The 24930-nt window shown below is 36.7% G+C and overlaps 1 protein-coding gene across 2 annotated transcripts in view; it reads left to right on the top strand.

The window, feature by feature from the left end:
* necab2 (N-terminal EF-hand calcium binding protein 2) overlaps positions 1-23771 on the top strand; it is a 103318-nt gene extending 79547 nt beyond the window's left edge. For both annotated transcript variants that reach the window (XM_008411664.2, XM_008411662.2), the window contains 4 exons: positions 12376-12488; positions 16041-16118; positions 17887-17978; positions 19257-23771. In XM_008411664.2, the coding sequence (XP_008409886.1) occupies positions 12376-12488; positions 16041-16118; positions 17887-17978; positions 19257-19285 (312 nt within the window). In that variant the 3' untranslated portion in view covers positions 19286-23771. The remainder of the gene's footprint in view (positions 1-12375; positions 12489-16040; positions 16119-17886; positions 17979-19256) is intronic.
* The last annotated feature ends 1159 nt before the right edge of the window (positions 23772-24930 follow it).

Here is a 24930-nt window from a genome sequence, read left to right as displayed (position 1 = left end):
CAGGCAGGTGCATCTGTTTGATTAACAAACTGTGGGCGGCTTGTGGAGCCAGGTAGTAATTAATGTGTTTATTTCTACTATCCAAGAGTTGTGGCATGTAACACCAAAGAAAAGCATATTTAATTTTACTCTTTATTTCCTATCCTCTACCCTTCACCCCTTTCTCTTCAACACCAAGTGAATCGTCATCTTTTCGGTGTTCGGATTTAATGTAACACCCATTTTTGCTTCTAACCACGAATTTCTTTTAACAAGGTCGTGGCCTATCTCACTTTTTATGTGATTTTATTCTTCTTTCTTTGCCACACTGTCCTTCTGACCTTCTGTTTTCCACCAGGAAAAAGTCTGTCAAGGCATTCATCCCCACACCGCCTCCATAGAAACGAGTTGGATCAAGGAGCATGGGATTATAATTACTGTAAATCAAACCGTGAATAGTGGACGCAAAGGCACTGTGCAACTGCAGAGATGGATTAACATTTACGTTTTATTCATGGTGGACGCTCATAAGCAGTGAGTAGCTACGTGACAGGGGTGAAGCAGGTAGACTCAATCACACACACACTGTTTCCTGTTCTTCTCCTAATCCCTCTAAGAAGCCCATCAGGGAAGGAAAGCAATAAAAGCAGGAGAAGCTGCAGTTGATTGAGAACAAAATAAGAAAGGAGAATATAAAGGGTTGAGTGAGATACTGGGGCAGATTATAAAGCAATAAAAGAAAGATAATAGAAAATGTTGCAAAGGATAGAGAGGTGGGTAAAAAAAAAAAAAAAAAAACCTTGATGGAAACACAAGCCTGGCTCTGTTTTGAGGAAATTGAAATTTTCAATAGAGCTGGAAGGTTTTTTCTTTTTTAAATCTTAGATGCACAAATTCATCAAGGTGTCCCCCCATTCCCCTTTTCCTTTATTCATTTAGTATACTATCTTTGCACAGCTGTTTATGTAAATGAAAGCCATAATTAACTGGAAGGCATTCAAAAAGCTGCAGCCTACTCCGTGGATTCAGTGCTTTCTAGTTTRAAAACCTGTTGGCCCTAAATTATTGCCTTAAGTTTAATTATTTTTAAGAAGCTTGCATATGACTGCTAACATCCAGCTGCTCTGGATTCTGTAGAGTTCCCATTGACCCCCAAAGTTTCATATCGTGTACTAAAAATACCTTTCTAAAAGTTTCTAATAGTTTTAAATCAAACTTATGTGGAATCCTGGATCATCATCTGTGTGATCGACCAACTCGGTAGAAGCATAAATGGCTAGTATTTGTCCATAATTCACAGCATGAACATCAAACACTACATCAGCTGAATCACCTTGTGTGATAAAGTGAAATCTGAGTATGGCTTCTTTGGAAGGGCTGCCTGTAGAAAAACATCTTCTCTTTTAGATTAATGTAGCAGGAGAAAGTTTCATCCTGATAAATCACAAAATGCCTGCATCAACAGTGTGTTGGGCACCTCAAGCATGTTCACAAGTACACTCATTTTAAGGTATAGATGACTCTGTCATTGTTGGTTTCTTCCATGAGAAGAAAACCACTCAGAGAGGAGTTATTGAGGGCTTTGCCAGGCAATGTGAAAACTATACCTAATTAAACACTCAGGTATGAAATAAACTGCAGCAGTATGTAAAAAAAAAAGCCATTGTCTGTTTTTTCTGTTGAACATTTGCTCGTTTCAGTGAAACAAGGCCATTATGACACTGTTTTTTTAGATCTTTTTAGTCGGTTTTATCCATTTCCCTGGTTTCTTGATATGGACATATATATTTGAAGGATACAAAATAGCTTGTTCAAATTGTGAAATTTGCTGGATTTGTCTAGGGTTTTTCTTCCATTTTTTTTCCAGTTAAGTACATCTTCAAATTCTAGGATTTTACACAAAAGTAAAAGTGATCTGGTCTTTAGATTATTCTGAAATTATTTAAATCAAACCTTACCAGGTGCTGCCGATTAAATATCAAGAAAGACACAAAATCCACTCCAACAAAATAAACATGTAAATAGAGAACCACTATGGAGTAGCTAGAATTTGGCTAATAAACTCAAGCTGTCTTCCTTTTCTAATGCATGAAATACAAGACAGGCATCATGTCCTGAGGTGAAATAGTAGCTGCTCACAATTCCTTGTGATTTGAAGAAAATTCTAACATTAGTGACTTCATAATATCTGACTAGATGCTTTCTTAGTACAGGTGCACTAGATAACCCGCCTATCTGGGTCAAATTATTAATGTAGAGTTCAAAATGCGAAGTAGAAAAAACATAATCACTTACAATTCCTGTGAACAAAGCTTTTCAGCTCCCTTGGTCAGAGTAAAAGCTACCTCACTTACATTTCCTCTCTAATACGGTCCGTCTACGGTTTTCACTAATCTTAATTTCAGTACAGAATTAAAAGGTCTTGAAAGTGTTGCACGCAGCTTTCTAATGCCTGGAGATGAGCTCCAGTGATGCAGTTGATTTAAGCTGCTCTCCGTAAGAGCGCATCAATGGTAACTACATTTGTGTGAAGAGGGCGCGTCGCACTCATTTCTGCTTTCAAATCATTTTACTCATAGCATCTTAACATCAGGTTCCACTTCTCCATTCTCATGAAGCAGCGCATGGTGGTTCAGTTATATTTATACTGCAAAACTGAACTTAAAAGACCCTCAACTTGTGGACAACTTACCGATTTGATTCCTGAAGCAGAGTTTTGACTCTAAAGCTTTAGATAAAGAGAATCTGGTATTTTTACAGCTCAGTGGTGCGTTTCTCAAAAATACTTTGGTATGTGCAGGAGTTCTTGGTTGATTCATTGACTGGACATTTCTCAAGTCTCACGATTGAAAAACTAGCCTGCATCTTTACCATTCAACCTCTATGCTTGGCAAGTGATATCAGGTATTTGTGCTGATTTGCTACATCAAACATGATCCTGATTAGGACCAACCTTGATCTTATCTGAGATCTTGTTTCTTTTGAATGCAGCAGTGCAGGGCTGCCTGTCTTTGTTGAATAGCAGATAGTTTTAACTTTAAAACAACCATTAATAGTTCAGTATTTTTGTCTTGTGAACTCTTATCATGCTAACTGAGTCTCCTTTGATTTTCTTTTTTTTTTTTTTGGTAGGTGTATCGGTGGCAATTTCTCAGCACAGTGCATTTCACGCTCTGACCTTTGGGTGAATTTGCTGGGACATCCTGTCCTCGAATAATCTGTGCAATATACCTGATAGATTTCATTTAGTCATGACTTATTCCTCTGCTGTCTTGGCTTAGCCCACACACAACCGTTGAATACTCTTTCAGCCCACAGCTTTAACATATGATGATATGTAATTGTTGGCCTTTACAAACTCTCGAGGTCAGACTTGAATGATTTCAAACTTTGTAAAGACGAGATCGTTTTTATTATGTCTTCATGGGTAAAATCTGAAAATACGAGGATGAGGGTTCTTATTACTGATTAATTGTACCAGTAAATGAGATAATTTCATCTATTGAATAGCATTTATAAAGGGGAAAAAAACAGGAAATGGAAGATATTCCACAACTAATCCAACTAAGGAACATCCTTGAATTTTTTAATAATTTCTTTTTAATCAGAAATGAACTTTTGAACATATTAAATGTGCATCAGGGGTCTTTGTACCTTTAGTAATGGCAGACAACTATGGGTTACAGAGTTTTATGAGATCTTGATCTTCTTACTGTCTGCAGCCTTGATGTATTAAAGATGGCACTTGTTCTCTAAATAGCCCCTATTCCCTGGTGGCTGTTTGGAGTCTTGGCACTGGAGATTTTCTCTGTAAATTCAATAACGGCCCCCACATGCATTAATCAATCACAGCCCACACTGCATCTCACCGTAAATCCCCTCTTCCCACCTCTTTTCCCTCTTCCCTCCTTTTGGCTCTGCTGCAATACAATTTAGTCCACTCAGCCCGCAAACCTGACAGCTCGCTCACTGTATCTGCTGGTGTGTGTATGAGTGTGTGTACATGGCTGGTCCGTTCCATCTTTCACCTCCATATATTCTGACGCAGCCTTTATTGCCTACCTTTCTCTATTAAACTGGCTTCATTGACTATTTTGTTGCAGGCTTTTATCAGACGGACTACTTAGCTGTCTGAAAGGCTGTGCTGTTTTCCAGTTAAAGCCACTCTGCATCTCTTTTCCCCGCATCAAGAACCCACTTTATGATGCATATTTAATTATGAGTGATTAACATGGCCAGAGTTAAACACAGAGCCAACCTGTGTCACATTTCACAGCCTCCAAGGATAACGGTTAGAGTTTGGTAAAAGCAGCAGAAGGCCATGGTATAAAAAGTCAGCAAAAATTAATAAATTAACCCAGGAGTGGGAGAAGGTTCCACGCAAACGTCTTTGCTGTTCAGATTTATTTCTCATCTCGTCCATGCAGTCGCCTGCCCAGCTATGATCAGGGCAGGATTCTAACCTGGGTTTTAGCAACCAGCTTTGTCCTATCAGATGATATTTGCAATTCTGGGTTCATGTAGTTGTTTTTAAATGATCAAACCATTTCCTTTCATATCCTTTGATAGGGTGGCAAGCCAGTTACGAGGATGCTGGGACGTTCTTGGCGTATCCATGCATTTTGGTATCTAACCAATTAAAAAAATATTCCATCAACTAATATGAAAGTGTAGGAGTTTAAATTATCTGTAAATCACATATTTGTTCATTTCAACCTTTGTAACGCTATCTCGTTACAGGTCAGCCACTCCTTCATATGGACTTCTGTCACTTATCGTTAGTCGCTTATTCTTTATTTGCTCCTTCTGCAGTCAGCAGGTCAGTGTGAGCTTTACTGCAGTGGTCCATCCATTACTTAAACACAAGGAGAGTTGCAAATTACTCCTCATTTAAATAAATGAGGGATTCTTCAGCCCAGAGGAAAAAATGAAGAGACAGCAGAGGAGGGGGAGTGGGCTGGGGGAAGAATAACAAGTTGAAACGACAAGGGACAAAAGAAGAGAGAATGAGTGGGTGAAAAAAACCAAGGGACAGAAGCAGAGACGAGAAAGTTGCAGATCCTTGAGATGTCGTAACACAAGAGCAGGAAAATTCAGAAGCTTCAAGGCTGCAGGAAGAAAAAAAAAAGCCAAACATTGAAGGGGGGCAGGGAGATGAGTACTGAGTGATGAGGCTGAGAGAAAGACCTGGATATGAGTAGCGGGTATTTCCCAGTTCCCATGGTAACGTACTTCCTTCCAGTGCTCTAATTTCCGCCCTCAGAGGGGTAATGTTCCACATTACGGCTTTCTAAACACATAAATACATGAACACACACATAAACATTGAAACATAGACTGTGTCCCTGATTGTTGATGATAAGTTTGCATATTTTACTGCATGACAACTTCAAGAGGCTTAAATACATCCATGGGAAAAACAAACACAACTTTTTGACTCTAAGGCTTCTTTGTTTTTACTGAAGACATAATTTTGTTTGTCTTCTTTTTGTCCCAATTAAATAATAATTAATGTAATGAAAACTTTGACTTAAAATTACATTTTTAAGATTACTTAGAAAACTGATTAGGGTCAGTTATTTGCAAGAACTTAGACATAAAACATGTCACAAAAAAAATAGAAAACATTATTGGGGCCTGTCGTAGCAATGCATAGAAGAGCATTTAAATGAGCTAAAAATTCTTCAGGGGCTCAAAGATCCTTGAGTGAGCAGAGAGCAGAGCTGCTGGCTAATGATGGAGGAATTTTAGAACTACAATAATGGCTGAAGGTTTGAACTACAGAGATGGCAGAACACTCAATACAGACAAGATGTCAGAAGAGCAAAGGAAGAACCGTATGACTCATGAAACTTGATGCTCCTAAACTTAGCATTGTTGCTCATGTTTAGCATCAGAACCCCTAATTTGGGTCAAATCAAAGGGAACACTTTGGCAGGTCCAGTTTAAATTTCTTCAGAAATGTTCTAGTATTACTTGTTATTAAATTGGTATTAATAAATGAGCATTTTTTTCTGTCAACAAACTGCCACAAACTATGAATCAAGTTTTTACTTTTGTGTCAAATGTCTGTTTTATATTTACCACCAATGAGAAAAGTTTTCTTTTTTTTCACTTTTCTGCCAAATTCACAGATTTGTTGTTTATTCACAGATAAACAACAAATAACAATATTTGTTGTTCATCTGTTGCTAATAGATTAACGTGTTTTTCTGGTAACCAAGTGCCACAAAGTAAACATCTGATTTTTACTTTTGCAAAATTTACCAACTGTAAATTTCATGTGTCTAAGCAGATAAGCAGTATTTCAAAGGAGCTTATGTTTTATAAACAATAATTTATTTGATTTTAAGAGATGAGCATTTTTTTCTGGTTTCAAACTGCCATGAAGTATAAATCAGATTTTAACTTTTGTTTTGAATGTCTTATATAATATATTCACCACTAATGACAAAAATAAATCCCTTTTCTGAAAAATTCACCAATTGCACAATTCTTGTTGTAGTGTGATTAGTAGCGTATTTTAAAAGAGCAGAAGAATTCCTATGTTTTTTTTAATAACAATATTTGTTGTTAATCTGTTGCTAAGAAATTAGAGCGTTTTCTGATAAGTGTCATGATGAAGTAAATATCCGATTTTTACTTTTGCAAAATTTACCAACTAAATTTCTTGGCTAAGCAGATAAACAGTATTTCAAAGGAGCTTATGTTTTATAAACAATTCATTTTGTGTTAAGAGATGATGCACATTTTCATAGTATGCTGGTGACAAAAAAGTTGTTTTCTGGATATAAAAGGATTTTCTTCCATGTTAGCATGATATACTGAAGAATAATTGGCACAATACATTTGAAAGATTTGAAAGACTGAAAATGAAGTATCAACATTTTCAGTGCTGATACTCCTCCTCCAGTGAAACTTTTAAACTAGACTCTGACTGATGGTGACCCGTTTTGGTCTCGTTAGAATTCAGTTTTTTGTCTTCTCAATGTCCTTGTCTGTCTTGCAGAATTTGTCCTTGATGTTTGTATTGAACAGAATTGGCTTTTTGCTGCCCCTTTTTGTCTTCACCTCACTGTGCATGCCATATGCACTCTCACCCACTCATAGCCAGTGTTGAGCAAGCTTTACACCKGTGGCAACATGACTTATTAGCATCCCCTTAGGTAAGAGACAGTCTTCGTGCTTTGTCGGTCTCCTCTGACTCTTTTCCACTGTAACTGAATTTCCCAACTTGAAGTTCATGAAGGTGCTGACTAGTCTTCTTTCATCTGCTTTATTTTTAGCATTTTTAAAAGCTGGAAACACAGTTTGCACCCACGACTCTTTAAATGCTTTTTGTGTTTATTCTGTAAATTCTACAGATTATTTTAAAAATAGACGATTACCTATGCCTTCTGATGAGCATGTTTTGCCTTTTAATGCAGAAATCCAGTTTGTAATTTATTGTAAACAGAGAGAGCTGGAAAGGCCTTTGTGCGGTGTTGCTTTTAATTAATCATGAATGTGTGAATAATTGAACAAGTCAATTAGTTGATGAATGGTCTGCTGTGTCAATAATTGTCACAGTTTTTTTGTTTTAGATGGTTTCATCACACCAAAGCTGCACATCCGGACTTATTGATTCTACATAAGAACTAGTCACATTTATTGTGGAGTACTTTAAATTTTTGACTGGAGAAAAATGTCCATTTCTGAGAAATAACACTTTTGATTGTGTGATTTTTTTTAACCATTCTGTATTGGTTGACAACACAGTATACGTTTTGAGAAGTTACTTTTTCTAGCACATTTCAGCAACAAGGCAGTTCAAAGTGCTCCACATCATAAAAACAGGTTTTTAATGTATTTTGCCGCTAAACCGTTCAGTGATTTATAAAATAACAAAATTATTTTAAAACTGACATCCCTGTTGAGATTTCTTTCAGTAAAACATAGCTTGAGGTCAAATTAAAGAGATTTGACAAAAAAGTATAGTAAACAGATGAAAATATGAATCAATTCATCATTTGTGCCATTTTTTTTACTTTAATGAACCAAAATGTGCTTAGAAAATTGTTTCAATACCTACATATTAATACTACAGCTTAATCCTCTTAAATAAAGCACAGACTGATCTTTCACAGAAAAATTAATTCCTTCTGCTTCCATTCACTATATTTCACAAAACCTCAGCATGAGTCACTAGTAGGGGAACCTTTGTTGGCTGAAATGTGAATTTAAAATATATATTTTTGTGCAAGGATTCATCTACCTTTATAATCAATTTACAGTTAGTACTGATGTAAAATTTCGAAAGTTTAAAAAATTTACTCTGAAAATGACAAAATGACCAAGTCTGCTTTCTGTGTCAAACCAAAGCCTGTTTGATGCAACTGCACCTTTAAAAAGCAGCCTCACACACAGACTAAGCAAACATGAAATTACTCTCTTAATTAAGATAGTACTAAACCAATTCACTAGAAAATTAATTTAACCTTTGAAGGTAATGACTTTTACCGCACATGTTTGGGAACCAAACTGGAAGGCCCCAGTTGACATTTTCATTTAAAGGATAATAAATTAAGAAACATTTATTTGTGCTTGCAGAATGACTGAAAAGTACAGGATTTACTAACCAATGCTACAGTTGGTTTCTCTATATTACCTCATTTTAAATTCCTATTTAGTAAATAAAAGAAGCAAATTGTTTGAATTCTTTGTGGCAGAATAACATCTGTTATCCATGTTAATCATGGATCATTGTCCTACTGCAGAACTCAATTTTGTTTCAGCCAGATGTTCTCTTCCGGGAGTTTTTGGCGCACAGCAAAATTCACAGTTCCATTTAAGTCTTCCAGATCCTGAAGCAGCAAAACAGCTCCAGACCATCACACTGCCGCCACCATGTTTTGCTGTTGGCATGATGATCTCTTCCTGAAATGTGGCGTTACTTTTACATCAGATGTAATGAGACACAACTTCCAAAGAGTTCAACTTTTATCTTACCCATCCACAGAATATTTTCCCAAAATTCTTGGGAAAACATTCTTGTTCTGGAAAAATGGAGATGAGCCTTTAAGTTCTTTTGCTCAGTTGTGGGTTTTGCCTCGGAGCTTTGCCTTGCAGGCTATTTTTGTCCAGTCTCTTTCTTATGGCGGAGGCATGACCTCTGACCTACATTGAGGCAAGTGGAGCCTGCTGTTCTTTGGCGACTCCCAGTCCACCCTGGCATTTTGCACAGCTGAATGGCTGCCATGAGAGTTTAAAGGATTTCTCAAATATGCATTAAAAAATCAAGGCAACCCTTTAGGTGTGTTTTTATTGAGTTATTATTAATGTAACATGATGTAAAGCTAAAAAAGTTGGTCCTAAATAATACTGCAAAAAGTGCACTACAATTCTGAAGTAAATAATGGTCCACTACAAATGTGAGCCATTCCTGATAAGTTATTGTTAATCATAGGTAATATGCAAGTATTGTCATCTTCTTTTGTCATTTCTAATGCAAATTTATGAATTTAGAGACAAAATACATATGAAGATATTTTTATGTGTCCCTTTATTGGTGCAGATGTATGATTCACACTATGATGCTGGCTGTTCACCAGGCTCAGGAAACCAAGCTAAAGAGAGGAAGTCTCTAGATTTACCACCTCTGCAGAGCCAGCAGAGTCCGTGGGGAGCCAGTGTGATCGCAGTGATGTGGTTTAGGGTGGCAGCATGGTTAATGGAGTGGTAGTGATTAGATTAACAGAGACTGCCGGGCGTTGCAGCGTTTCTAATTGAGTTGGTGGGACGTCCTTGTGTGTTTTCCTCTGTTTGTTTGTGTCTTCAGGTATTGTCTGCGGTAGTTGGGCTATAATTCTCCTCTGTTTTATCGCTGTTATGGGTACTTCATGCTTACAAGTCCATGGAATCATTGCCTCATAAATTACGTGCACGCACAACGGCTGCCTTTACCATGCGAGGGCCTCGTGTTCATTCATGCAGCTCAATGTTGCAGCACTAGCACTGCTTCATGACAGCAATTTAAGTTAACGGCAGGTGATAAAAAGCAAGTCAAGAGATAAACAGTCATTACATGCTGGTAAAGCAAAGTGTTTGATGATCACCAGCACACAGGTGCATGAACTTGTGTTGGATTCTCAGAGCATGCATGCATATAGCAGTTGCCTAATGTGATGTTTTACTATCCCAATAACTGCAATAACACTCCAGAAATAATTAGAGAGATTAAAAACTGAATGGCTGCCCCATGGGTTCAGCTTCCAAAATAAAACAGGTTTTTTTTTTCCTCTTTGGAAGAGATGCAGTGGAGAGGATAAACCAACCGGTAAAAGACTAAAGGTTGGTGTAAGTTATACAGAGTTAGGCTCAGAGAGGAGTTCAAGTTAAACATTTTATGGTGAATTAGAAATTAATGCTTTGTAAATTACATGAAATTTTAATTTCTTTGTTTAAACTTTTATTGTTTTCAAAATGACCATTAAATGGTGTCTTTGATGCAGAACTGCACAATCTAACAAATCACTATTTTCAGTATCGGTGTGTCCAATATTGCACTTAGTATGAAATTCTTGGATGCAATATTTTGTGAGTGTCATGCCTTTACACTCCTCTTGTTGAAAATACACTTTTCACCAGCTGAATGAACTTTATAACCCTTTTTGCATGCATGTGGTTTAAAATGGTCATGGCTGAGATAGTAAAGGTCCTGGGGATTGATGATGACACTGTGTAATTCTAAAGAAAGAAAAGTAACAGGGAATTTTGTTTAAATCATAAACGATATAGTCGTCACAATTTTCAGCAATAGTACTGCGATTACACATGTCCTGATATTGTACATCCCTTCTGTTCTATGAAATTTCACCAATCCCACATTTATTTACCCGTTTTTTTATTTTTCTGCAATCCCATAAAATGTAATGGATTATTTTCACATTTAGACAATTTGTCAACAGTCCTCAATATTTTCCAATAGGTTACATTTAAATGTATTCAGATGATACTAACTTATATGTGAGCTTTAAATTTTGTGCTTAAGCAAATACATTACCTTAATATAGTTTTACACATGCCAATTATAGCATCCACTTTTATTTATGCAAATAGAAACTATGTCATTAAATAAAACTATCAAAGGTCTAAATTATAGGTGAAGGTTGGTGCACTGGGCGATGACTGTCTTTTTTCTCTGGCTGTACAGGCCTGGATAGTCACCGTTTTTCCATGTGTGCAACCAAGAGCATCTTATTAACGAAGTGTTCGAAATCAAGACTGGGTTGCAGCTCCAGGCCAAGAATGAGTTTATATATTATTCATCTACTAGGGATGTTCCCTATTGATCAGATTCCAAGTGTTTCATCTGGGTTCTGATCAACCCTTGCTGGAAGAAGATTTCATTGACCTGAAGCAGCTGAAATTTAAATGCAGATTACTGCTTCCTCATACAGCATTACCTGCTGCTACCTCTATCAAATGTGTGTCTGTATTGTCACCTCAGGTTCAAAATGATAGCTGGTGCTAAAAGGTTGTCTTATGGTTATAAATAATACACGGTAAAATAATGACCCACCTCTCTGTGAGTGTGACCGTTGTGCACGTAAACCTTTGTTTGTGTGTGTGTGTGTGTGTGTGAGTGTGGGGTGGTGGGGGGGGGATGCGTGTGCAGCGGTGTTTTAGTGCTTCAGTGAGACTCTGCTGGAGTTATCTGGGTTGGAGAGGATTCATTTTTAATTTATCTGGAGCGATGCAATAGAACAATAGCCCATAAAGGCAGGAAGTGATTATTGTAATCAATTACCGATAAAGAGATTTTTGTTTTTGCTTGGAGATTTAAAGCACACGAATTATAAACCAGCTTCCAGGATTTATCGTCAATTTGAAAGAATTGCATATTAATCTGGTACTTTGTTGTTGACCGCTCAAAGTCCCAGTTGCGACCCATTAATATACTGTTTCCTTTTTCACAGACATAAGCACACGTGAATGATTAAGTTGTAGCTTCTACAGAAATGCCTTTTAACAGAAACTTCTGTTGTCTTTGTGAGACCTCCAAGGAACAACAGTCATGTCACCATTTCTCATAACCTTATTCATGAATTGATGCTCAGAAGAAGGGATGAAATGTGTGCCATTTAATATTTACGGATTTCGGACAAAAAACATTTCGGATAAAGTTTTATTTTTTTCCTTCGATAAACCTTTTCCAATACTATGGCTCGTTCTGACACATGCTTGACCACGTAGTTTCGGTTAAATCACTCTAACGACAATGCAAAAAAAACCCTACAAGACAAGAAAAGCAAGGAAAACATTGAGTATTGAAGATGATAGAGTAAGGATGCCTGCTTTGTGATGAAGGTTTATTGTTTAGCATGAACTGACTTCCTTGTTTGCCGTGTCTTGCAGTCTTTGCTGCTGATTCGCCAGGAGATGGTGGTGTCCCAGAAGAAGCTCGGCGAGTTCTGCGAGGCTCTGAAGCAATACCTGAAGAACGTCTCTGCTCAGAGAGACTGCTTTCAGTAAGTCTCATTAATGCTCTACATTTGTGCAACTGCTGAGCTGCACAGAGCACAACTGTAACCCCATTTAAATTATTAATGTGCTCCATTTTAGGAGTCAAAACCTCACAATATTTCTCACTTTACTTATCGACGCCTCACACGTTTCCTCCACTTTCCTCCTCTGGTGTCTGGTTGTTCCTTTGTTAGAAGTAGTTTGTGTTCCTGCATGTACACCAAATATTAGGTGTGCTTTCATCGCTTTATATCAAGGAAAGAATAACATTCAATGCAAATAATGAAACGGCTTTTATATGGTCTCATATAGAGACGCTGTAACTATTGGAAACCTCCTGCATCTCCCACTCAGACCCAGCTACTGTGAAACACTAATATCCAGAGAGATTTCCCCAAATCCCAGACTTAATATTCTCCATGTACTGTCCAGAGTCTTGTTTGGTTTTTGCCCTTGGCAAAACGTAAAGGTTCTGGTTCTGCTGCACAACTTTTTATATTACCTATTCGCCCACCATTTACTGAAGTAAAAGGTAAAGTCTCAGCAGGAGGAACAGAGGGAAAGGTACAAATCTTGATGGGCTACATAGAACACCAAAAGGTTAAATGAACGGGGAAAAGCCTGATTCATTCTCGAAAATGTATTATGCTCCCACCGTCCCTCTTTAAAATACAGTTTCTTGTACTGTACAGAAGAAGAAAGTGATAGGTTGGTTTTAAGATGGATTGTGCGTTTTAATTTAAATCTGAAGAAAAGGTTTTCTCCACAAGGCAAGTGCCTAACTGGCTCAAGGGCACACACAACTAGATCTGTTTTTTAAATAATTTTTTAATAATAAGGAAGATCCTAAAATAATATAATTTTAAAAAATACCAAGTAAAAGATTGTGCCACACATAGGAGCCTCTACAAGGATAAAGTTGGAACTTCAGGAGGCTGCATAAGTGTAATGAAAAGAAAACAAAAAAGTGTTTGAGTTGAAAAGATGAAACTAATGGAGTAAACTGTGTTGTAATTGCTGTACCGATTAAAGTTATGATTAAATAATTTTTTTATTATTGTTAGAATTTTTTTTTTTTTTTTTTGCAACAGTGACAAACTAAACAGGATTTCCTTCTTTTATAAAAGAAATCTATCTCTAGCATATTTATTATTATGGCATTTAGTTAATGAAAATTATTTTTGGCATTTAGAACTGACCTAAAGAAAGTGAAATTTGGTCTGAATTAACTTCAGGAGAAAAGTTGTGTTGTTTTAGTCCATGTAAACTTCTGGATCTCTCTCAGTTCTGTGAAGTTTAAAATTAGGAATACATTAAAGTTTTACACTTAGAGAAAAACACTGTATAAATGTTGCTCAGTGTGTGAGGAGTTTCCTGAATAATCCTTGTTCATATAGATATTCATCTCATAATTGGGTACTTAAGTTAGTATTACATAGGGTTGCTTTAGCTCTAAATGTGGAGGAGTAAGTGAAGGGTTTTTCTGTATCGTTTGATGCTTTCAGGTTTGTGCTCTGTTCTAACAGAAAAAAAAGTCCTTTCTGAGTTGGAAAAAAAAACACTGTTCATTCCTGCAGAAACTCAAGGGATTGACTGCATGTCAGGTGTCAATATATTAACACTGACAAGCACTAAACAACAAATCTCAATCTGCAGTCGGCCTTTTTTGTTTCAGCAGGTATAGGTGGAGGATTTGCTAAGAGGATTTCTTAGTGGAGGAACGTTATTACTTGTAAATATGTTTTTCTATCCTACTTTTTTATATTTTATGAAGTGTTATATAAAAGATTGTTTTCTCTTTGCTTTCCCAACTCATTATCTTTTAATGTGCATGTGTGATTACATGAACAACACTTTATTAAACCCTCAAGCGGAGCTTAAAATGCACAACTTATCCTTATGAGACCAGGTTGCAGTTCACTTATCGCCCTCTACAGTCTCAGAGAAGAACTGCATGCACACGCTACCTAAATGGGATTAAATATTACTCTTACTAGTTTTTTCAGCATATCTCTACCGATGTTGAACCGGTATAGTAATAAACATGAAAAAAGACTGTTTGATTACTGTGATAATTTTAAGATAATATAGACTTTAAATGTAATTTTCTGGCAACAGATCAGGTTACATTTTCATATTTAAAAATCAGTTATTACAGGAAGTTGCAAGAAACTTTACACATTACTTTGTACATTACTTCCTGAGTAACCTTTTACATGGTTATTAGTATTGTTCATTGATCAATATTCATATTTAGTAAATTAGTTTCTTGAAAAGTTCATATTAGTAACTCAATTCCTAAAGTGAAACATTATACACATTAAGTGCACACAGACTTGGGTGTGCAAGCTTTTATTTCTGATAAATGGGATTTTGCCCTTTCAGTTAATGAAAACATGACATTTAAGATTAGGAAATAACAGAGTAGTTAAAAAAAACAGGGTACAGCAATGTGTGTTAATACCTGCTTAAAGATTTTCAGAATGTACAGAATGTGTTCTGACAAACAAACCTCAGAATTGTTTTTTTTATCTGGAAGGCTGAGATTGGGAAACCTAAGAGCTAGTGGGCCAGTGTTTTTTGTTTTTTTTCTGAAAACTTAGCATAGTGCAAGGAAAAACCTGAAAAGACATTTCATAAAATCTGTTAAAGAAATGAAAAACCTGAAATAAACAGAATCACTTGCACGATATGACTACATTTTAAAATTTGAATGATGTTTCTAGCTGAAATTCCATGAAAGTAGATGGCTTAGTGTAAAGTGCAGAGTTTTTATCAGAATTTTCCCCAAAAAATGTAATGTTCCATTCATTTCAATGGGGCTCTAATATTCGCAAGAAGCTGAATATTTCATAAACTGTAAATGATGTCAATACCAAATGACAATCATAATGTACTGAATGAGCAGAATATTGTAAAAGTTGAATGGTTGAAACAGCACAAAGTATGCAGAAGTAGTTAATATGTGAAAAGTGTATGGGGGGGAAGTGGAGAAACTCGAGTGGGAATGCTTATAGCATTCACAGTGACTGTTTTTTGTTTTTTTTTGGGCAGAACAAAACGGATTTTAATTATTCTCATGAACCGGTGGTCTTATTTTCCCTTCCAGCGCCTAAATGCACCACTTGACAGATAAACTGGCACTATGGGAAGCGCTGGAAATAGATTCCATATTGACTATAACCTTGTTGGATTCCTGCTTTTACACATTTGTGCTCCTCTGGAAGCAATAATGTAGCATGTAGTTTATTATGGTGAAATAAACACTGAAATGCTTGTGTAAAGTCCAATAATATCAGCCATTTACTCACACTGTTCTCCACATCTTAACTTCGTAATTTTCCCTTAATTATTCATTTTATCTGATGTCTTGTTTCATTGTACTTGCATCTTTTTCTTAACAATCATGTTTTCTTCTATGCTTTACTGTCTAACTCATCTTTTCTGCTACACTTTTTTCCTATTGATGCTTTTCTCTTCCAATATCACTGTCTTCCTGTAGAAATAGGAAAAAATATGAACGTTAATTTCTTCAACTCATTCTTGCTTCCCCTTAGTGTGACTGCGGTTCGTCTGCCAGATGGCTTGTCCTTCGTCGTCTATGAGTTCTGGGATGGAGAGGAAGAGTGGAAGAGGTGAGTGAGAAAAATTAGGATTAAAATAAATGTTTCATTCCAGATTAGGATTTTAAAAATGAGGTATTTGTGCCGTTTTGCATTTTTTTCCACATTTTGCAAAGTTTTATTTAAACCACTAAGTAGCACAAAGCTGTGAGAGGAAAAAGTGTTTTAAAAAGTTGATGGATTGAAATCTAATGATAAATTAAATAAAACCAAGGGTAACAAATTGTAATCAGGAGTTACCTAATTAGCAAATTGTGTCCTGTTATAATGTGAGTATTAATTAATTGCTGTAGAGCATTACGGCGGTACTCAAACTGCATCAGGGTCACAGAGGAACAGAGATAGCTCAGAGATTAAGCAATTAAAACATCTCCAGTTTAGGCCCACTTTTCAATTCACAATCTGAAAATGATGCAGTGGACCCCTGAAATTTGTGGGATTGGAACCACAACCACCCGCAAATAGAATCCACAAATATGAGGACCCCTCTAAAAACACTTATAACTGCCTATTTTTATAAGTCAAAGCCCAAATATGCCTTAATGCACAATTATAGAAATAGTGGAAACCAGCTTAGCACTGCTGCATAAGCCCACGTCTCATATCTCTGCTATTCTAGGTTTAGTCAATGAAGAACATGGAAAATGAAGTTCACTCCTGGATTGGTTGATGTGCAAATGCATATAGCATGTCAAGTTGTGCTTTGCTTTGGTATTTCAGCTTCCAAAGCTTCTAAAATTTGAATATTTTAGATGTGGTTTTACAAAAAAAAAATCAACAATGACTTAGAGCTACGTTTGGTAGAAAAACCTGTGAATATTGAACTCACTCCATAGCTATCAAAGTGATAGTCGAGGCAGGAAGAACATTAGTCCATAGTGACTCTGGAGAAGCTGCAGAGATCCAAAACTCAGGTGGAGGAGTCTTTTGACGAAACATCTAACTGGACAGGCACTCAGAAAATCTGGCCTTTATGGAAGAGAGGTCAGAAGGATGTAAAATGCGGTTCTAGAAAGTATCGACACAGGAAGTGGAATAAAATAGACAACCATATGTTTTATTTGTAAAGACAAAACGTTTTCCTTCTTTCCTAATTGTGTTTGTGTTGGTGTATCATATAAAATCCAATACACTGAATCTTCTAATCTCACTGTGACAAAATATGCCCAAGTCGTATCTTACCTACCCACAGCAGAAAGCCATCAAGCTGATCACACCTCAGAACATTTTGGAGAAATTAAAAGTGAGCAGAGTACGTGGCCAATTGCAACTATTTTATCATGTTTTTGGAAGCTTTTGGAATTTCATCCGATGCATCAGGCAAAACCAAGCATCTGTAAATGAGAGTCCACTGCTACAGAATCGGGTCATCAGTGAGTGAAGACATTCATATCAAGAACTTTTGAGTCGGCATGCTGGCTTATCTGAATGGATGCTTGAGCCATGCAAGTCATTTCTTCCTGCAGCACTGTTTTCCTTATTGATCGGTGACCAGCAAATAAAGAAAGCACTCACTTTTCTTCCATTAATGTCCCGAGCCTGCTGGATAAATCCTCCCCCTCCCACATTTAATTAGCATTCCTCAGCTGCATCAGATCATTGTGATTTAGTGATGGTGGGCACGAGGAGAAGCTGCTGATCTGAATTTCTGCTCCGCTGCTCACAGCATCTCGCCGCTATTAATATTTCAGGTCTTACAGTAAAAGGCTAAGCAATCTGAAGCCATGCATCCTTTTGAGTGGCTGTGTGTATGCACTCTCACCTTTTCCTCCGGCTTCAGGCACCTTCAATCGGCTCCCAACAAAGCCTTTCAGCATGTGAAGGTGGACACACTGTGCCAGCCCGAGGCCGTCTCCTCCGTAGCAGTGCCAGGTTAGTAAAATGGCCATTAATGGAAAATTAACTTTATGATCTTGACCTTCACTCAGAGGCATAGGCCTTTCATTTTAGCTCAGTCTGTCATCCCCAAAATGCCACTTGTTAATGTTTAAGAGTAAAACATCCATCATTTTAATGATGAAGTAAGTGAAAGTGTTTGACTTGATGCAGAGCCGCGCAGCCTCGCCTTAACATGAGACAGAGCGGTCTTCAAGCAACGCTGATGAGAAGCTGACTTTCAACTAACTTTGCCAGCAGAGCAGCTTAACAAATCAAGACGTCTTCTGAAAATAAATCACTGCCACCACACAGCTGCTGTCGTTTGACCAGATGAGATCGTTTGTCATCTTTTGTGGTTTCATTCTGAGCAGATGTCTTAAGTATGACGTTTATTTTTGTTGTCCCTCCAAACAAACTATTTTAGTGTTTAAAGTGGTCTTTGACTTCTCGAGCTTTCCATTTTTCATAACTTGGCTTGTAAATTCTCCATTTTATAATACCATGAAAAAGTATTTGTTCTCCAACAGCTTTGTTTTTGCTTCTATTGACCATACTAAATGTTTTAGATAAAAATATATTTTTATACCAGGCAAATACATATAACTAGAGTAAATTACAAAAAAGATTTTAAGGCCATCTATAGAATCCAACCTGGCCCTCTGGGAAAATATTTTCCTGCTTCTTAAAGCATTAACTAACTATCATTTAATGTTTAATCAGCTAACACCAGGCCTGTATAGCCAGGAAATCACTGTTCAAACCACATATTTACTTGCACCACATCGTTATACAGCACCCGAAGCACCTCTGAATTTACTTGCCTCGGTTAATGTCAGTGTTCATGATTTTACAATATTAATAAAAAAAACTGAAGCACCATTGATTTCCATGAGCGACTTCTAAAGCTAACGCAACTGCTGACCAATAGGAACAACAGTCCTTTAGACCTGGCATAAAACTAAGCAGCATTTTAAAAAACTAATCATACACACAGTCAAACATGGTAGTGGAGGAATAATGATATCAGTTTGTTTTGCTGCTTCAGGCCCAGTTTTAGATGCATCTTTGAACTGCAAGTGCAGCGACAGACTCGATGCTTAATCAGCCCGTTTTGATTTGAATCTTCAATATTCAGTTGCTGACTAACAACATGGCTATTTTTGAACAATTTGAATAAAACTCATCTTCCAGACATCCCTCGTCAGGTTGTTTCTCGTCGCACCTTGAATGACTTTCTCAATCTCAAAGCTTCTACCTCGTTTCTTTCTGCAGCCGCCTGGTGCAGCGTGAACAGGGATTGAGCATGAAGATGGTCGACTACACGCCAAGACTCCTCCTGGACACTTTCTTTTACTCCAACCCGTTTACTGYCCCTCCTCCTCCCTTTATCCTTTAACTCTTTTTGTAAGTACATGTTTACATAGTGCAAAGGAAGGGCATCATCTGCAGAGAAAATTGTTCAATTTAATGTTTGCAATGGGATGATATGATGCTTAAAGTAGCTCTGAGCCACTTTGAGGTGGAGTTAACGTAGCAAGGAATATGAGGTTGTAAGTCATGTAGCAAAGTCTGTTTTTGGATTATACATTGACATATTTTTTTTTATACAACACTTTATGATTGTGTCACCATAAACTGCTCATCCTTCTAACCTTCATTAACAAGTTGCAGCTAACTACATTTCTGAAAATATTACACTCACCTTCACCGTTTTAAGCTCACAGAACTGATTAGGACCATCCGCAGCCATAAATGTCAATTTAGTTTGCACTCTCAGGAATAATGCAAGCCTCTGATAGTTAAGGTTATGCAACTGGAAACTATTAAAAAGAAAATTAGGACAATATAAAATCAAACTCCAGTAGCTCCCAACAGGCTCACATCAAATGGCTTTTTGCAATGCTGTATTGACATAAGATTTGTGTTTGTTTCATGTAAGAAACTGCTCCAGATACTAGACAATAACATTCCAAAAACAACAGTGTAGTATGCACTACTTCCATGTCCATTTTACTTTAGAGACCATCAAATTTCTTCAATGCATGCAGCCCAGAAACTAGTTTTAGGGATGCTGCATGTCAGATTTTCAACAGTTGCTACACATTAATGGGATTTAAATTGTCTAATTTGTATCCACGGTTAAGTACTCATGCTTCAGCAGAGCAGACTTAAAAATGTTGACTTCTTTTTTAAGGAGCATTTTCTGATAAATAACGGCTGCTGTGGGTGTAACGAGTAAATAAGGTTTTACACACCTGAGCAACAAAACAGCAGCCATCTTGTGATGAGACCAACCCTGAAAGGAGCCAACCAGGAAATCTTTTCACAAAGATTCAGAGATGACCTTCATCGTTTTTCATATGGCTTCATTTTATTTCCTTAATTTATGAGCAGAGTTTATTGTTGTTGGGACAAAGATTTTGGAGAAAGAAAAAGTGAAGCACCTTGCTGCTTTTCATGCAACTCACTTGGTCTACTTTTTGCCTTGGTCTACAATCGGTGATGGGGTAGCTCATATTAGTGGTGACTGTCTAGCAGAGGTTGTATATATTAAAACGGTGTTCAATTCTGATTATATTTGTATTTATTGACACGTCTCAGTGATGTGGTGTAAATTCTTTCTCAGTGAAAGTGGATTCAGGGGGTGCAGCAGTTTCTCTTCAGTTTGTTTAGAATCTGTAAAAGTCTGATTTAAAGCCTTAAACATAACAAAAAACATGGAGCTGGTTTTGAACATTTGCTGGACCTTTGATTTCAAGTAAACAAGCTTGTGTGAAATACACTTGAAATTTGTCCATGAATATTGTAGAAAAATAACCAGTTTCCCTGACATATAATCACATTCACAATATGCATTTCACTTTTTGTATGAAAAATTAGTAAGTACAGTTGCCATGGCATCATCACAAAACCACCCTGATAACAAGAGTTTACATACCTGCACGGGTGTTTTGGCCACAGGATATACAATGCTTCACTTGAACATTCAGCTGTTATATGAAAATTGTAATTATGTGAAGACAGAAGAGTCGAAGGTTTTTTAGGGTTTTGGGGAATCTAATTAAACCACTCGCCTTGTTAAATAGAGGAAACCGCCACCATTGTAAAGCAATCAGACTAAAAAAGCACAATGTAAAAAAATAAAATATAAAAAAGTTTATATAGTGACCAACATGAAAGTATTTAGAAATCAATAGCATTGCCATTGGCTTCCACTTCAGTCCTTGTTTGACTCACTTTCACCTGTGCTTCTGCTTCCTATCCAAGAGAGACAGTCGGTAGTAGAAAGTTGGGAATCGAACCTCACCGGCACTTCTGTCAATCCAACACCAATTCCTTCTTTTAGGGCGCTGGGCTGCCCTGAGCAGAGTCAGGACTCTGGGTCTTGCAGAATAATAATATCCAGCAGCCGAAATACCTTTGTTACTTTGGATTTCTAATACATGATGCAGAGTTTGTGAATTGTTTTTAGTAACCTCAGAGGTTTAAAGGGACCCTGCGGTTGGTTTGATCTCTTGAGCTATAAAATGGTGTTTTAAGAGAAGAGGTGGGCCTTTTGAACAGTTGTAGATTATGTGCCATTTATGAAGTCATTAAAGTTTAGAGCAGCCATCTTTAGTAGTATTTTTTCTCCCTCGTTAACAGTAGGCATTAACATTGCTGAAACCATGACACTATAGCACACCCTATTTTCCAATTCGCAAAAGTGAATGTATTTGAATTCACATCCATGTGAAAATGTTTTAAATAAAAATTATAGTACTAATAAATACTAACCTTATTCAGTGACAACTTTGTTTAATATGAACCTTGCTATAAAGCAGACTTAAAGCTAATGACAGAGAGAGCAAAATGTAAAAATCAACAGTGGCTGAGAGCTCGGCATGCTCCAACAGATTAAAAAAAAAAGCTGTCTGACTGCAAACAAGATGAACTGTTGAAGCAAATAAACAGGAAAGCAAAATATTTTTTCAGAAACTCATTTATCTGTGTCCTGTGTGTATTGTCCCATCGATATCTTAGGATATCGATGGGACAATGAATCACATAATTCATCTTTACTTGCATTGCTTACAGTTTTAAAGCTGATCCAACATTAAACCTACTTGAGGTTCCTCTGCTAGTCTGAGCCCAGCTTTAACATACCAACATTTGACTCCTTATTCTTGACCAATTTATAGCCTTTTGTATGGCAATGCATTGCATCTAACAGCCGGTTGTACGCCTCAACAACTTAACACTTAAACTCCTCTGAATGGTATGAGTTTCTACAAGTTGCTAATGCAAATCATCCACACAGACTCCAGGGAGTTAAGCTTTTTGTAACAAAATAAATACTTTTTCATATCTGTTGAAGCCACCGACACTCTGGGTCAGTGTTGAAAGCGTCATTAAAAAATATTTGTATCCATCCTGCAAACTACCATCCAACATTGAGGCACAAAGACTGTACACAACTTTAATTAATTGAGCTGCCCAATCTGCTATGCCTACATTAATGGAAACATGAACAATCTAGCAAAAAAAAAAGCAAAAAAAAAAAAAGAATCAATTTCAGTCACAATGGAGATTAATTTGTTTTTAACTGTTAATCCTTATATATTTGAGAAAATGGAGACTGTAGCGATTGATAAGTCTAAACATGTTATTTTAATTATGCAGCTTTTAAACCCTTTGTTTTTTCATTAGTTAGGTTTTCAAGCAGTTATTTGGCTACAATGAATTCCTAGTATAAAATGATTCCTTCCCAATTTTCTCAATTTTAGCAGTGTTGTATTTAATCTTTGCTGTGCATTAAATCATTTTAACCCCCCCCCCAAAAAAAACTGTAAAAATGGTCATTTTGATTAAATCTCCACAGGAAGCCTTTTACGTTCTCACAGTTTAAAGTAGAAATGAGTCAAAACAAGAATCATGTTTGCTTTCCATAAGAAGTTGAAGTAGTCCAGTAAAAACGAAGCCATATCGCATGAATTGGTGTTTACCTAAAGCTTGCTGAAAGCCATAAGCTTTACAGTGTTCAGCGCAGCCCATGCGGTCTAATCGAGGATTCTTTCTTGGGGTTGAAAGTTGATCATGATGATGATTTAGAGGTTAAAATAAATAAATACGAGTACTGTTTCCTGTTAATACATTCCTGAATGTCCCTCAGACTGTGTTCTTTTTCTACCCTTCTCCCGCCTCCTCCTCAGTGCTTTGTCATACAATGAAAGAGTTATGCCGTTGAAATGTTTCACACCAGTATGGCGTGAACGGTAGCTGGAGGAAAGACAAAAAATAAATATATAAAAAACGCCAGATCCGATGTTGCCATTGGTAACGTCAGAGTCCGTCGTCAAGTGATACAAAAAGCCAATCAGGAATTTGCCAAAAATATCTGACATCAAGGCCATAACTCTTCCTTTCTATGGCGGTGTTCTTTTCTATCCTTCTCTTGAGTGCATGTCAACTGAATGTCCAGTAATGTAGTATTAGGCCATGCTACTCCTTCAATAGGATTTGTGCATTTCTTACATTATTTATTTTCTAGTATTCCTATAAAGAAAACAGACTAAAAATGTATTATATAAATGCATAAAGATGACATAAAAGAATGAATTATCACTTTTATGGCAATGTTTGATGAAATATTAATTCTTAATGTATGTTTCAGTAAAACTGCTTTCTCTTCAAATGTAGAGACTTATTGCAGGGATGCAAGTATGATCTTTGGTCTTTGAAGAATATCTTGTTGAAATTCTAGATGATGTAGAGTGATACAATTCAATAAAACTATAAAGCTGAAAATTGTGTTGTTGGGAGTTTTTGAATGAAAAAGTGTGGGGAGTTGATCGCAGCTGGTTATTCAACTTGTTTTTATCAGTTGTAGTAAAAGAAATTAACTGAACCAAGAATTCACATCAAGGCCACTTAAGAATGCTTAGTAATTCTTTGTAAAAAAAATTTCAGCACGATCAATTTAAAGATCCTTCTGATTGACATTTTAAACTGCTAACAACTAAGATTGTTCTTTGATTTTTGTGAAAACATCCTGATTATCCCAAAGTCTTTTGGAAAAATATTCTGTGGAAGAACCAGACTGGAAAACTTTAAGGACAATGTCAGGGAATCAGATTGTGACCTTAAGCTCAAGGCACTTGGGTTATGCAGCAGGATAATAGTCCAAAGCAAAGCAGCAGGTCCACCTCTGAGTAACAACACACACACACACAGAAATAATCACAAGTTTTGGACTCCCTTAGTCAAAGAATAGACGATGCTGTGGTGTGACCTTAAAACGGCCCACTCCTGTTTTCAGAGCTGTTATTTAGCTGCACTGAAAGCCTTTCAAAGATTAGCAGGCTAAAGTCTTTCCCCAGCCAACTAAAGATCTACTGCCAATTTCCACAAACACTGGGTGCTGGTTCCTGGCCAGAAAGAACATTTCTTTTGAACATGGGACTGAACTGGTTTTAGATACATTTTAGTCCAAAAAAGGTAATAATCTGAAAATTATTTTTTGGATTTAATCAAGAAGTCCTGGAAATATCCCCACTTATACATTCATTTTTAAATCTGCGCTAATTAAAACCATTCGTTTGTGTTTTAATTGCATTCTTTTTATTTGGACTAGAGCAATTATTTGTACCAATCAATGAAAAGGCCAGTTTTCCTTAGTGATCAAAAGGCAAATGCCTAAAATCTATGGATGCATGCCACTCATATCAATAAACCCCCATGTATTTTTGATGCACTTTTTAATTTAATAAATCAGATAAATATGAATTACATGTTTTGTTGCATGAATGGGGATGACTGGATCCCCCCCCCATTTTCGATGTATTCTGCTCAACTATTTATTTCAACAACAAAAAAAAAAACCTACACCACATTTTCTCTTTTTCCTTTTATGGTCCTGGCAGGACAGAGTCAATCAGAAATCTAAATTGGCAAAGAAAACTGATGG

The sequence above is a fragment of the Poecilia reticulata genome, linkage group LG6 (genome assembly GCF_000633615.1).
Source record: "Poecilia reticulata strain Guanapo linkage group LG6, Guppy_female_1.0+MT, whole genome shotgun sequence".
Taxonomy (NCBI): domain Eukaryota; kingdom Metazoa; phylum Chordata; class Actinopteri; order Cyprinodontiformes; family Poeciliidae; genus Poecilia; species Poecilia reticulata.
The sequence above is the reverse complement of the archived record's forward strand: the minus strand, read 5'-3'. Positions and strand labels throughout refer to the sequence as shown.